This window comes from Trifolium pratense, linkage group LG2 (assembly GCF_020283565.1).
Source record: "Trifolium pratense cultivar HEN17-A07 linkage group LG2, ARS_RC_1.1, whole genome shotgun sequence".
Classification (NCBI taxonomy): Eukaryota; Viridiplantae; Streptophyta; class Magnoliopsida; order Fabales; family Fabaceae; genus Trifolium; species Trifolium pratense.
This window is the reverse complement of record NC_060060.1, coordinates 24,923,163-24,938,890: the sequence shown is the minus strand read 5'-3', so window position 1 is coordinate 24,938,890 and position 15,728 is coordinate 24,923,163. Positions and strand designations below refer to the sequence as shown.

Below are 15,728 nucleotides of genomic sequence, written 5' to 3'. Positions count from 1 at the left end.
ACAGTTTGTTAGTGCTAGTTATAGTTTATTAATGGTAATAGTAGCTATCATAAGCAGCACTAGTGGTGCATAATAAGTATAGTGTTCTCTAACTATATGGCTCTATAAAAACTAACTATATGACAAGGAAAATGATTCTTCCACTCTCATTTTACATCTCACAATATTAAGATGTTGAGTGAAAATATGACGCATCTTTTTCTTGTAGTCATGAAACATTATCTCATTGCTTCTTTTATCTGATGCTCCCTCGAACTCTCCAATATAAACAACATTATTATTATACAGATTATATGTACGAATAAATAGTCTAATTTATTTATAAATATATATGTATAATGAAAAGGGAATAACCCTTGCTACTTCAAGTATACGAATGGATGTTTGCGTACAAGGTAATTTTTTTTTATTAAACTTATTATGGAATTAATTGCATTGGCTTTGGTATATAGTACATATATATATATATCTTCATCGTGTTGATTTGTAATTTAGTTGAAAAATGTATGTGGTGGAGAGCGAGGGAGGAGCAATAGTGTGCATGTTGTTTTCCTTATTGTTCTTGGGAACATGGCCTGCTATTATGAATCTATTGGAAAGGAGAGGTCGTCTTCCTCAGCATACATATCTTGATTACACTATTGCCAATCTATTGGCTGCTGTTATCATTGCTTTCACATTTGGTCAAATAGGCACTGATGACCCAAACTTCTTGTCTCAGCTTACTCAGGTTTGTGTTATTCTCTGCTCTTCTCAAGGGAAGCTGGATACACTTATGTACTTCAGTTTTAAATTACATTTAGTCGCGATTGGAAGGTGCTGAAACCACTTGATTGCAGAACCAACCCCTGAACCAGATTAGACTGGTGGTGAAAACAAAAAAAAATTACATTTATCCTAACACCTAACTGTCATAGGATACAAGTTTTGCTTAGATAAATGTATTTTTGAGGAGCAGTCCGCATTTGTAGGATTAAGCAACTAAATTTAATGTGGTGTGGTGTGGTGTTTGATGCAGGATAACTTGCCTTCTGTTCTATTTGCAATGGCTGGTGGGGTTGTCCTCAGCATTGGAAACTTATCCTCTCAATATGTTTGGGCTTTTGTTGGTTTATCAGTTGCTGGAGTTATCACATCAAGCATAATTGTTGTTATAGGTATTTCACTCTCATCATATATATCCCTCTTAATTGTTATGATATTGAATTTTATTTAACTTTTTTGTTTTTTGTTTTTCTTATGTGACAGGAACAACATTGAATTACTTTTTGGATGACAAAATCAATAAAGCTGAGATTCTTTTTCCAGGAGTTGGTTGCTTTTTTGTTGCAGTTTGTCTTGGCTTTATTGTTCATTCATCAAATATTGCTGATAATCAAGCTAAGCTCAAAGAGTTTGCAAGTGATTACAATGTAGCTCCGTATGTTTTTTTGTCATAGATTATGATTATAATGTCTTATTTTTAGAATCAAAATATGATAGTAAATACAATGTTGATTTTACGACAAAAATTAATTTATTCTTTTGCTAGGGGAACTAGTTTATCCACTTTGAAAGAAGCAAGTGAAGGTAACAATTTTTTGTTATCTACATTGTGGCATTGTCTTATTTTATAAATGTTGATCTTTTTCTTCTTTTATTACAGAAACAATTGATTCAAAGGATCTAGAAAATGGAAGTGATCTTAGTCCTACATACAACGTTAAAGCAGGAACTGCAGTTTTTCTCATAGAACTTGAGAAAAGAAGATCCATTAAGGCAAGTGATTATGCCTGAACAAAATTTTCACAAAACATTTCGCTTTATTGTGGAAAAATGAGACCTAAGTTATAAATTGCAAACACCATTTCACCTGTCTTATATATTCAACATTTTACTCATTCATAGTTGATGTGAGACTTAACCACTCACTTGACATTATAGAATAATGCAGACAAACGCGGCCGCAATTGAGATTGCGATGTTATTGTATAAGCCTTTAAAATCTTTATATTGTGGCAGCATTTGCGATTACGGACCACAATTTAAAACTATGATTTTTACTTAAACCATTTGCAGGTGTTTGGAAAGAGTACTTTCATTGGGTTGGCTTTAACTTTCTTTGGAGGAATTTCCTTCTCCCTATTCTCACCAGCATTCAATTTGGCAACAAATGATCAATGGCACACTTTAAACAAAGGGGTTCCTCATTTGAGTGTTTATACTGCCTTCTTTTATTTCTCAGTCTCTTGTTTTGTTGTTGCCATCATTCTAAACATTACTTTCCTTTACCACCCTTTCTTGAACTTACCTAAGTCATCATTTAAGGCTTATTTAGGAGATTGGAATGGTAGAGGTTGGGCCTTGTTGACTGGTCTCCTTTGTGGATTTGGGAATGGACTTCAATTTATGGCAGGTCAAGCTGCAGGATATGCAGCTGCTGATGCTGTTCAAGTGAGTTTTACTTTTCTTTATCATGGTTTTTTAGATAACTTAATAATGTTACATATTCTTTTTTTTTTGTCAAGTAGTCTAGTGACTAGATATGTGGGATAATCGGGATTTGAACCCCGGCCTCCTGCCTCTGGCCTCTGCATATATAATTCAATGTTCCTATCAACTGAGTTATTCTATAAACTAGTAAAATAATTTCTTTATAACTTTTGGTAACCTAAAGGGTGTTGTTGTTTGCACAGGCACTTCCACTTGTGGGAACTTTTTGGGGAGTTGTTTTGTTTGGGGAGTATAGGAAATCATCAAAGAGAACATATACACTGCTTGGGAGTATGTTGACTATGTTCATTGCAGCAGTTGTTGTGCTAATGGCATCATCTGGCCACCGAAAATGATCAATGCATCTGAAAGGAAAATGTTCATAAACTTGAAAGATTTTGTAAACACTTGTTTGGTGTTGCTCAAAGAAAAAACTGATAGTTTGTAAGTGTAAAAGTGTAAAGGCAAATTCTTAACTACCCATTCCACTAAAATGGGTAGAGTGACCCATCCTAGTTGGCACTAATCAAAACCATTCATTTTTTCATCTATTATTTATGTTATAGAAATATATATTTTACAATATTAGTATGTTAAATTTGTATAATTGCAAAAACACCCACAAATTTTTCATTCCACTAAGGAAAAAATATACAATCACAAGCAGTGAAATAATATTCTTAATATTCTGCAAACACAACTACAAGTTCAATCTACAACTTCAGTTCAATGAGCTCCTAGGGGATCCTCTTCTTCATATTTGCAAATGAACTTCTTCCTTGTTTTCAACTAAACTATAGTATTCTGCTTCTTTTTCATTTTCGTTTTTGTATTTGTCAAATTTTCGGATCTTAATATGCAACAAACTGAAATGAAGAATTATATGACATCTGTAGATCATGATTTTACGAATTTAACGCCACAAATTTCGTGAATTTTCGACAACCATGGATAGAGAAATCAATGAAAAACCTTTGTTTATGGGATTCACGAATTGCTCCTTAAATATCATGTTTTGATATTTAAGACTTGATAATTTTGTGTTAAAATCATTAGAAATTGTATTCCGGTTGAAACACACAAAAAATCGTGTGAAACGGGGCTGAAAAACGAAAGATATCGATTCCGGGTCGTGATCCACGTTTTGACCCGGTTTCTGGTCGTGGATCGACCCGTCAGAGGTTGAAGATGGTACTGTTCATTAGCGTGTCAAGCCCACTTGCAGGTTAGAGAGAGTGAGGGAGAGTGTGATCGCTACAAGTGTCCGTTTTTTATGGCTTTTTTTGCGTTGCACTCTATTTAACGAGCTTTATTTTTTATGACATATTTTTTTTAAAAAAATTCCTGCTTTAAAGTTTTTATAAAATATAACATCTTATATTGTTCAAAAATATAACACCTTATATTTGTAATTAAATATTAAATACTTTCACAATTTTCAAGTGTCTTGCATTTATTTCTATTTGTTGAAAACTCAAACGTTTGCTCTCTCCCATGGCAAAGGCTAGGCGTAGCAGTACGCCGGTACTCCCTTTATTTGTCAAAACAAATACTCCCTCCGTCTCAAAATATAAGCAAAAAGTGGTCAACCAAAATGAATGTATTTGGACTAAATTTTTAACCAAATACCACTTTTTGCTTATATTTTGGGACGGAGGGAGTACCCTGTAATTCTATATACTCTATTTTTTTTAACAATATACTTTAATTTTTTTAGTTTAATTGTTGTGCATTATTAGTCTAATATTATGTTACACATGCATCTAATAATGTGTTGTCACGTTATTTAATACTTATGTTGGTATTTTTATCATATCGGATAAAAAATATGAATTTTTACAAATTTTTATCATATCGCATAGATAAAAATATGTTTTTGTACAAAAAAAATGTTTCGTTAAATATAAGTACACAAAATATACATTAATTTTAAAGTATTCACGAGTTTTCTCTTTTTTTATAAAAAACATTCATTAAATTTATTTTTTATTAAATACACAGTTCCATTTGTATCTTTATTGAGTAAAATCAAATAATTCATTCCAATTCTAGTGCATTAATTAAAGAGACCTATTTTTAATGGTAGTCGAGGGTCAGTTTTCGAATAAAACATAAAATTTTAGAATTATTAATGAGAAACATAAAAATATTTATTTTTAATTCCACGTCAGCTAATTATAATATTTTAAAAAAAAAATTTGTTAAAACTATTTTAAGAAAAATATATATATTTTAATTATTTGATTGATCATTAGTTCAAGTTAACATTTTTGTAAAAAAATGAAAAAAGAAGACGAAACAAATTTAGTTGGTTTTTAAAATAAAAATTAACAAAATTTTAGTTTGTTAAAAAAAAAACAAAATTTTACAGAAAACTTGGTTTAACTAAGGATTGAACTCACAACTATGAGTGTCAACCAAAAAAAAGTTACCATTACATGGTTGTATTATATTTTTGATATATTATACCTTTTAAAAAAAATTACATGATCTAACCTGTTGATCAGAAGAGGTTGATGGCCAACAAATCGTCTGTTGAGCAAGTAGTTGATCCATCGGAGGGGGGTTTGTACCTACAGGCGCTCCGATGCTTAAATCAGTAAGAGCACGAGAGATACAAGAAAGAAAGAGTAGAATGAATTCAATATCCGGCTCTCATGTACAAGAGAGCTTATATAGTTGCCTCAGTGTTAGGCCAAAGGTCACCTTAATGGGTTGTGTTGAGCAGCCCATTAAGAGAGACTGCTAGGATATTTTTTCTGGATTGTGGGAAGAGTAGTTACTTGATCATATCCTGTTGAGCTGTTCCACGATGCAAGGATGGCGGATAAGCTCAAATGAACGCGCCGTCCTTGAGTAGGAGAACACGTGATAGTCGTGGTGTGATGCCGTGTCGAGGAGGCCACATCATGTGTTGACGTGGACGAGGAGGCCATGTGTTATTGGGTCGTCCTCTTGTAGTCTGAGCAGGAGCAGATTTGGGCCAGCTCTTGGCCCAGTTCAGAACATTACCATACTTAGTTCATATTTTTAAATTGGTTTAATCAAGGATTGAACTCGCAACCAATAATTTTAAAAAAATCAATTTACCATCATTTTTTTTGTTGTGTTATATTTTTTATGCATAGATTAAACCAACTTTAATATGATAGTGAAATTGATTAAACATTTGAATTTCGACAATAAGGCATTTCAATCTTGTTAATTTAAACTTCACATTTATAATAATTGTTAGTCCAAGTTAGCTTTTTTTTTTTGTCAAAAAAGAAGGAACAAATCTAATTATTACTAATTTTTTGACACAAAAATCTAATTATTTTTAAAATAAAAATTAATAAAATTGAACAAAAAATTGCCTTAAACAAGACTTGAACCCAAAACCTCTTCATTGTATAACAAGTTGAGTAACCACTGCACCAAATATATTAGTTATGTCTCTCTTTCGTATCCTAATATATATACGTTAAAACCAACGACAGAAAAGAAAGTTCATCCTCAACCTCTAGCGGGTCACTTTGACCCGAATTCTGATCCGCCGCAGATCTAGATCTCGCACGTTGCAGGCCAATTTTAACATAAAAAACCACATTTAATAACTCAGAAACATCATACAAATAATTTCTAATACATTTTTTATTTTAATTTCAATTAAAAATGTGTTAAATCAAATACTAAAATCAAAATTTGTCATAATTTGAAGAACAAATATCCAGATTTATTGAAGAACTATTCAGATTTGTTGAAGAAAATACCCGAATTTGATATATAAACCATGTTACCCATTATGTAAGAGAAGAATTTAGATAAAAAGAAAGAGATGCATTTAGAGAAGAAGTAAAAAGAGATTTTTGAGAATACTAAAGATGCACATCAAGAGGAAGAAGATGGAAGAGAATGGATGAATGATGCGTAAAAAACAATATCCAAAGAGAATGATAGAAAACATGAATTGAAACATGGGTGTATTTACAATTTTTAAAAGTTGTGTTGTCACAATTGAAAATTAACTATATTTTAATAATATTATAAATGATAATTTGGTGGACCAATATAATTAAGACACTTAATATGGGTCACCTAGCCCAATTTTATGAAATGGGTAGGCAAGTTGTCACCAAGTGTAAAACACACTAAGAGTTTAATGTCGATATATTAACAGTGTATAAAATATAAACTGAAGGTGATGAAAAACACAAAAAGTGGACAGTTTGAATTGTATCTTTTAAAAAAAAAAAATGTTATGTTCATTGTCAAAATATTTGAATCGTGTTTTTCTTCTTTTTAATTAAGAATTAAATATTAATTTTTTTTAAACCAAAGTTATATTCCGGGCGTAACTGCAGAGACTAATCCTCTCGAAATAACTAATATCCATTTAAGGGTTTGATCTTATAAAATGGAGATCCTAAGTTTAATTTTTCCTTAATTTTTATTGTTTTTTTATTCTCCACAAAAAATTTCTACTTGCGAGTCATTTTAGGCTTTCTTTAGTAAAAAATAACGGATAACCCATGAATTAGTTTATAGCGGATGAATTTATAGCGAATAAATTAGCGGATTGAATTTGTAGTATTTAGTAAAATTAATGATTGAATGAAATAACATAAAAAATATATTTTTAATTAATATTTAATTTTTTAGTAAGATGACAGAAATAAAATTAAAAGAAAAAATATATAAGTTATAAGCTCGTAAGCTAGTTGAAATAACGATTAAAAAGTAAAATATAAGTTAATGCAAGTTTTAACATGGAAGTTGTAAAAACATTATAACGAATATGAATTTTATAAAATCCACTGTTGAATTGAAGATTTATATCATGTCGATCATTCATAATTTTGTTTAAAGAAATTAAAAATCATTTGATATGTTATTGAGACCGATCAAAATTAATAGTTTATGAATTTTTATTGAATACTGTTAATCTTGATGGATCTCAATAACATTTCAAATAATTTTTATTTACTTATTTTTTAAATTATAGATGATCCATAAAAAATTCAATTTAACAATAAATTTTATAAAATTCATATTATTATCATGTTTCTTTTTTTACGACTTATACAAGATGGAAGACTTCGTCCAAATCTTTCAAGATAGCCAAAGCCAAGTTAATAAAATAACTTTTAAGCTTTTTTTATAAACGTTTACGAAGAAACCGATTGGGTTGATTTATTTTTGCGTTTATACAAAAGAGCTTATATGAAACTCAAAATTGACAATCGGCTTATCCATTGCCCAATGCCCATTTAGGTCCATAACAATTTGTTTCTATTTTCGCAAACAAAAAAACGAAGCTTATAATCGCAAGTTTATTTATGGTTACTCACCGAATCGATAGTCTTCTTCAAAGTTTCTGCTCTGCGACAGACAACTAATCCTTCCTTCACGTGCAGTCTTTTCTTAACACGCCAACATCTTCTTCCGGTAACTACTGTTTCTTTTTTTCGGTTTTCCAATTTTTCATCATTATTTGCTGCTTTTGCATTTTATAATTGAAATATTAATTGGGGTTGGTACTGGGTAGTGCTATGCAATTAAAAGGTTCTATCTTGTTTCAAACTATAGAAGAAGATATTAAGATTTTTTGACTGATATTTAGTTCAATCATGTTGAATTCAACTATTATGTATTATTTCTCAGCTGGGTTTAAGTGCTTATAATCTGAAATGTTTCATACTAACACTAGGCGTGCCCAACACGGACACGACTCTAACACATATAATTATATTGAATTATGTCATTTCCTCAAATTATTAGTGTCAACGTGTCGTGTCCATGTCGTGTTCCGTGTTTGTGTTTGTGTCTGTGCTTGATGGCAAGTGTGAGGTTTCTTGTGTTCATAAATTGAAGGACTAATTCATGAAATTCAGCTATTGGTTTCTTGTGTGAGTTTAATGTCCAACCTTATTTTTTGTAATTTAAAGAGTTGGGTTTCAAATACCGGTAAATAAACAGATAGGGATCCTCTCCACTAATTGTCTACACCAATCTCATAACATCACATTACATTTAAACCATTTGATGTATCCAAGAAAACCACAAACTACATATTATGCATACTGCATAATTATGCAGAAGAATGCATAAGGTAGGTAGATTTTATATGTATGTCTTCCTTTAAATGAAATAGTACATGATTGACTTTAGCATCATATCAACATATCCTGCAAATTAAACTTTGCACAGCGAGTATAATTTTATCAACTTCTAATAGAACCAGCTGCAGTCATAACAACAAAGATAAAGCATTCATTAGGAAAGATGAAAACCATACTTGCGAGGTTCTTGTTCTTATCGTTGAGAAGAATATCATCACAAACATAAGGCATTCATTAGGCAACGGAATGATACAACAAGGGAAAAATTGGGGATTTACTCACAATCTCACACTGAATTGTTTCTATATTCCTCCAGAATGCATAACAAAAAGAAGAGTTAATAGTACTTTTGATATGTAAGTGTAACCAAAAGACAGTCTGTAGTAAACGAAACACCCAGATTTTACCTCACAATTCTTCTCTAAATTTCAAATCAAATAAGACTCAGATCATCACTCACTGACGGAACCCCACGAGAGGCAGCTTCCACCTATTTTTTTCTGTTTTTTTTTTTGCTTTTAACTTCTCATCCGTTAGATTAATATAACGGTTGAGATTGAACTGTGTAGAAAGTTGAGAGTGAGAGAGAGTATTAGTTGGTATATTTTGCCCTTTTTATTATTGATTGTTTCCCTTTTTATTGATTAAAGGTTGTGATGGAAATGAATAATTGATTAGTAAATGGTGACGGAGACTACCTCATCTGAAAAAGTATTGTATCAGAACAACAAGTGAGAAAAATATACAATGCAATGGAAGAAAGACAAGGCCAGTTTTATATTTCCAGTCCACCTCAGTCTGATTTTACCAGGCAAGTGAATCGCAGGGCTGGTATAACAGACCTGAAGCAGAGAGCTCATGGAAGTCGCTCTTGGATAAAAATTGATCAGGATGGAAATTCTGAGATTGTGACACTTGACAAGGCTACTATTATGAGACATTGTTCTTTGCCTTCTAGAGATCTTCGACTGTTGGATCCGAAGTTCATTTATCCTTCTTCAATATTAGGAAGGGAGATGGCTATTGTAGTCAACCTTGAGCAAATCCGGTGTATAATCACCGCCGACGAAGTCATCCTGATGAATTCACTGGATGGTACTGTTGGTCGGTACAGGTCACAGTTATGCAATCGGCTCCGGAGAGAAAAATCTGGTGAGGATTCCTCCTCTTTTTACTGTATAATTATAATACATTTAGTTTAGGTTCTTTCTGGCTATATAAGCATATCAAATATGTATATATTTTTATTTTTTTTAGATACAAATATGTATATCTTAGTTGCAACACTATTAGGAAATAGGAATAGATGAAGATCAATGAGAGGAAAGGTATTGAAGTGCTGTAAAATGTGATGTCTTTTCTTGGTAACAATTTAAAAGCTTAAATTGAATATGATTCTTCTTCAGCTTTCAATAGCTGTTGTGATTTATTTCTTGAATGCAATATTTATTTTGCTCCAAAATATTCTTATTGTTTTAATGCTCTTCGGTCGAGCCCGAGGTGATTACTGTATAGAATTGCTTACCGTGTTTCAATTTTTGAACAGATGATCTTCCGTTTGAATTTAGGGCACTGGAGTTAGCTCTGGAATTGACATGCACATCTTTAGATGCTCAGGTATTAATTGACCACAAGCTGTACTATTTTGGGGAATCCTCCACAATTTTGGCACTAATCTGTGTTAGTTCAATTTCTACATGAAAAATGGCAGCAATTAGTATATATGCTTGCATATTTTGGTTAAATTGTGTTGCTTATTAGCTCAATTTCATTAAATTTCCTCTGTTTTTTCCTACATTCTCAAGACAATTCACAAAATGGCGAGTACACTCAATGGAATGTCTTCAATTTTTTACATTATTCCCTTCAAACAAAATGATGGCTGCTAAAATCTCTAGAATTAGTTTTGTAGGGAGAGAAAATAATGTTCAGGGAAATCAGAAATCAGAAACTCTAAGATAAATTTGTCAAAAAAAAAAAGAAACTCTAAGATAAAAGAGATCTGGTCTTTTTAGCAAATTGATATCAGGTCGTCTTTTGAATTTATGTAATTGTATGCTTTTTGTTTCAAAGTTCCGCAATATATATAGCTTGTTATATTGCATAAATCATTGGTTAAGCTATGCCGTATGTGCATTAAAAAGCTGTCATCTTGAATCTGTTATATTAAGAAGGATCTTGATTTCATAGGTAAATGAACTAGAGTTGGAAATATATCCCGTGCTCGATGAACTAGCCTCATCTATCAGTACTCTCCTTCTGGAACGTGTTCGAAGATTTAAAGGTCACCTCCTTGCTTTGACTCAGCGTGTTCAGAAGGTTGATCAAGATGGAATTCTCATCCTTAATTATCATTCTTTTTTTTTTACCTAGCTTTCTGTGACCTGTAACTAGTAACTTATATTTAACTATCAGGTTCGTGATGAAATAGAACATCTCATGGATGACGATGGTGACATGGCTGAGATGTGCCTGACTGAGAAAAGGAGAAGATCAGATGCTTCCCTTTCAAATGATTGTTTTCAAACTCGTTCTTCAACAGGTAGAGTGATTTCAAAATCAGCCCCTACTTCACCAGAGCGGTCAGTTAGTGGGCTACAGATGTTGCCAAGGGCTTTGAGTGGCATTGCAAATTCAAGTAAATATGGCAGTTCAACGGGTTCATCTGATAATGAAGAAAGGATTCAGCCGCTGGAGATGTTGTTGGAAGCATACTTTATTGTCATCGATAATACTCTCAACACATTATCGTCGGTATGGGAAGTTTGACTTTATTCAGAGCTGTAGGTAGTTTTAGGCTTTACCCACATTGCTTATCTTTATTGATAATACTCTTGCTGATAATGCAGCTCAAAGAATACATCGATGACACGGAAGATTTTCTCAACATAAAATTGGTACGCCAAGATTAACGTGTAGCAACATTCTTTTGTAATTTTATTTGATATATTCTAAACTATGTAACCAGGGACCATCATTTTTCACTCTATCTTTTACAGGGAAATATTCAAAACCTCCTAATAAAGTTTGAGATGCTTCTTACAGCAGCCACATTGGTAGCTACAATATTTGCAGCCGTGGCAGGAGTATTTGGAATGAATTTTGAAACCTCAGTTTTTGACTACCCATCTGGATTCAATTGGGTTTTGGCAATTACTGGAATTACATGTGTAGCATTGTATTTTGCCTTACTATTCTATTTTAGATACAAAAAAGTGCTTCCAGAATAAAAATTCAACAGCAATAAATTGATTGTGCATTCTATCAAACTTGGTAATGGTGACATGACTGGCAGTTGTATATTATTTACATATTTATCTGTTTGTGGAAGATAATCCTAGTGTTGCTTTCACATAGCTATATGCATTGAAGCTATTGCCATTTCATCAATCAGGATGCCATCGTTGTACTTGGACAACTATCCATGGTGCAGGCCAAGATGTCTCTATAATCCCGTGATATTTTGAATGAATCATAAACCTTCCCATCTCTGCTCTTCTTGTACTCAAACTGCAAATTTGAATGATCAAATGCAGTTAGTTTTACGAATCCGTAATCATAGTCTCTAAAGATGCTCCATTTAGTTTTGAGAGAAGTAAATGTTGAAAGGCTTGCTCCACCACCACCAGCAACAATATGTATGGTCCCATTTAAAGTTCCTTTGTAGTTGTGTTTCTCCTCACTAGTGCAGATATTCTGTATCAACATGCCAAAGAGAGTGAAAAAACACAAGCACTCTTTAGTGGATATAATACACTTAGTTGCATGTTTAAAATGATGCTATTTGTGACAATGTTATATGGTATTAACACAAAGCTTAATTTGGGTTGTGTTTTGATGCACTTTATTATAGCCCTATATATTCACCAAAGTTAGGAAGGATAGATGAATTGCAGAAAGGTGAAGAAACCTGGTATATGGGACATGTCCTCTCATAATTGTGCGCATGACCATAAATGGCAATGTCCACCGTGTATTTCTGCCACAGCTTTTGAAGGCTTTCTCTGCCCATTGGTTCAGCAAATGATCCCTCTTCTACATAACAGATACAAGAAGAGTAACCAAGTAGCCGATGTGCAAGGAAGATTAGCCATGGTTGTTTTTGTCGGTCAACCGACACCAAACAATGCTCAATGAACTTGTATTGTTCGGTTCCTTCCCTCCAATCATGTTCAGTGTCAGCAACACAGAAGCGGAACATGCCATAGTCGATCGGATACCTGCCAAGAGTAAACAAATGTAACATGTTCCAAACTAGTGACCAAGTCTGTTGAGCATTCTCAACCAAAAACTTTGAAACCAAAAGCATTAGTAAGATTTGTTATAAAAGTATTGCATGTGCTTTTGGATCGGCAAGGAACATGATTTTAAATGTAAATAAATGGTTCTGTAAAATCTTGTTACAGTTGAGCTTAAGCTTAAAATGAAGTTTTTGCTTAAAATGTAAATAAATGGTTCTGTAAATGCTTAATTTTCTGTTATATCATTTTGCTTCTCCTAATAAATCTTGTTGGTTGTGCTCAAATCATGCCAAACCTTTAAACCAAACAGAAGATAACTTTCTGTCTTAAAGGAAAAAAAAAATAGTATATGGCATACCAGAATTTAGCCCTATTTGAAGCAGGGACATAGAACATAGTCTCTGCCAACACACCACATTCTCCTACAGAATCCATGTTCCCATAAAAGGATCCTGACCCCGGCCAGTCGCGCTCATGGTTCCCACTGGAAAACAGCATTTTAAGAATTTCATTTTGTTACTATTAAAATAAAAGTACTTCCTTGACTAACTTTTGTGGTATTCCAATTAAAAAAACCTTGCAATCATGTAAGGCACAGCTGATGCATAACAAACAATTTGAAGAGAGAAACTTTGCTACATAGTCCACACTATTAGTTATCATGATCAAGCACTAATTCTTTTGTGACTTGTTCTGCAAGCAACCTCTCACTCTCTTTTTCTTGTGATGCTTCCGTCACACTATCAGCTTCATTTTACAAACTCGTATCCTTTCCTAATGTTGCAGAGTTTCAAGTTTGTTTGGAAGCAGCACACAGATGAGAGAACCTAAACAACTGAGGTTATTTGAAACTTGAATCTCATAAGCATGCTGTAACAAAGCCACTCAATATATCTTGCAGGAAAATAACTGACTTGAAAGTTCAAACGAATGCTAAAGACTAGACTGGAGACCGAATGGATGTTTCCTCTAGATCATGTTTTAATTGGTTCAATCAGTTCAACCACTATTGAAAAATATAGTTTTTTTTTTCTTTTCAAATCAGCAAGCAGTTTCTCCAATGGTTTCGAAGTTTCAAAGGAAAGGGATTGAACTATGTGTGGAGTGAAACATAGTTTAGCTATTGCACCTTACATCTTGTACGCGGGTGGATGTAACCGCAACTTATGCATTAAAACTATGTTTGGATTGATGAAAAACGGCTGTCGGTTTAAGTTTTGCTACGCTACAACTCAATTGCATCACAATAGCGACTATTTGACAAACATTGTATTAAGTAGTGTATTGCAGAAAAATAGTGATTCGTTCAAATTCTACTGTGCTATAGTGTGTGCACTATGATGGTGGAGCCAGTTTTTCTTTCTTAACAAATGATATGTACAGATTGTGAATTTGACCTAAAGTTTGCAGGAGAAAACGCTCTAATCCAATCATCAATTGAAGGAATCTCAGAACTGTATGATATAGAAACCAAACACATTATGAGAAACCAGACAACATTATATAGCTCTCTAAGTCCATAAGAAGTCATTGGTTTAACTATTAGCCATAGGGTACCATAACAAAGCTCTCATCTCCAGATGTGACTGAAGAAACCAGTGCAGTCACAAACTTCCGACCAGTCCGAGACAATGGATTTCAATAAACAAAGCAATAACGGGTCGTATTGCAAACCAAGTCAGAATTCACCCACAAATGCTTTAAACAAACGGGTCTGGTTCTAACTTCTGACCAGAATTCTGAACTCCAAGAAAGAAAAAAAGAAGTGTGATTGCACGATTTAAGAAAATTCAGAATAAGAGACATGCAACAAAGAAACAGTTTTGGCAGTGAGAATACACGATTCTGTTCCACAATGCTTTTCATTTTAACTGTAGACAGTGATCAGCGCCTCCACAGCAACTCAACGAGAGAGCATCTCAAACCTAAACCATGCAGAAAATCAGATGCATGTTCCAATTGACGTAATTCAAACATTTAAAGCAGAAATTAATCCGAGCAGAATGACTAGCCACACAAAAGTATCTTATAAACATATGATTCTGGCTTTAATTTTGAGAATTGAGTTATATTATTTTATTCTGAAATGCAATCTGTTTAAACACACTACCATTCTTTGCCTTCCCACTTTATCTTTTATGGGAGATGAGAAAGCAGAAAAAAAGAAGGCATGAGAGAACCGATATGTCTCAACTAGATGCAAGAGAATATTATATATAAAGTCATATATACAAGGATTTACAATCACCATAATTACTGTAGTTACGTAGTTACAATATTTACAATAATTCTAACACTACTTCTCAAGCTGAGCATATAAATCACATGCTCCAAGCTTATTACAAAAATAAACAATTCAAGGAACTATCAACGACTTCCTGCAGATATCTCACAAAAGAACAACCTATCTCAATGTATTACTTTAGTCGTCTTGAAGAGTACTGGATTTAATTCGATTACAAGGCAGTCTGATTAACACAAGTGAGCGCCATCTGCAAAACATTCCCAAACCTCAGTTCCTTAAGCAATTAATTGAATCATATAAGTTCACATATGGCTGAAGCCATAGCAAAATATTTTGCTTCTACACTTGATTTTTGTCACAACATTGTATTTCTTGATCTTCAAAGTGTTCATGTTATTGCAGACAAAAACACAATAACCATCTCCAATACCATTTTACAACTTAGACAAAGTCTAACTCAATCACAAAAGCTAGCTCAACCGGCCAGGAAAGCCCATGTCTTCCAAGAACTATTCCACCCATATCTCTAGACAACGGGGGATCTCAAAACAGCCCCTTCACACCTAGGACTGGGCATTTGGGGTGTGGACAATGCAGATGGCACAATAAGAGATCTAAAGCAGGCTTAAATAACATGCTGAGATAGAGAACAAGAAAATAAATGCGGGC

At 33.1% G+C, this 15,728-nt stretch overlaps 3 protein-coding genes across 4 annotated transcripts; 2 read left to right on the top strand and 1 right to left on the bottom strand.

Annotated features, from left to right (window-relative positions):
• The first annotated feature begins 469 nt into the window (after positions 1 to 469).
• On the top strand, positions 470 to 2,920 carry LOC123911710 (ureide permease 1-like). Of its 2 annotated transcripts, XM_045963185.1 has the most exons (8): positions 470 to 651; positions 697 to 730; positions 1,019 to 1,157; positions 1,249 to 1,420; positions 1,532 to 1,569; positions 1,646 to 1,758; positions 2,059 to 2,433; positions 2,676 to 2,920. In XM_045963185.1, exons 1-8 carry the CDS (start codon positions 503 to 505, stop codon positions 2,826 to 2,828), a joined length of 1,173 nt encoding a protein of 390 aa, XP_045819141.1. In that variant the 5' UTR covers positions 470 to 502; the 3' UTR covers positions 2,829 to 2,920. The 2 variants fall into 2 exon arrangements, with proteins under 2 accessions (XP_045819141.1, XP_045819140.1); XM_045963184.1 differs by having other exon boundaries at positions 470 to 730.
• A 4,632-nt stretch (positions 2,921 to 7,552) lies between these two features.
• Positions 7,553 to 11,948, top strand: LOC123909137 (magnesium transporter MRS2-5). Its single transcript, XM_045959907.1, has 7 exons — positions 7,553 to 7,899; positions 9,224 to 9,725; positions 10,120 to 10,190; positions 10,764 to 10,892; positions 10,989 to 11,327; positions 11,423 to 11,470; positions 11,573 to 11,948. Exons 2-7 carry the CDS (start codon positions 9,326 to 9,328, stop codon positions 11,801 to 11,803), a joined length of 1,218 nt encoding a protein of 405 aa, XP_045815863.1. The 5' UTR covers positions 7,553 to 7,899; positions 9,224 to 9,325; the 3' UTR covers positions 11,804 to 11,948.
• A 15-nt stretch (positions 11,949 to 11,963) lies between these two features.
• Positions 11,964 to 14,345, bottom strand: LOC123904444 (probable inactive purple acid phosphatase 1). Its single transcript, XM_045954112.1, has 5 exons — positions 14,196 to 14,345; positions 13,391 to 13,449; positions 13,173 to 13,298; positions 12,484 to 12,793; positions 11,964 to 12,269 (listed from the first exon to the last, which is right to left on the bottom strand). The coding sequence occupies exons 1-5, from the start codon at positions 14,343 to 14,345 to the stop codon at positions 11,964 to 11,966; spliced, it is 951 nt and encodes a 316-aa protein (XP_045810068.1).
• Between the last annotated feature and the right edge of the window lie 1,383 nt (positions 14,346 to 15,728).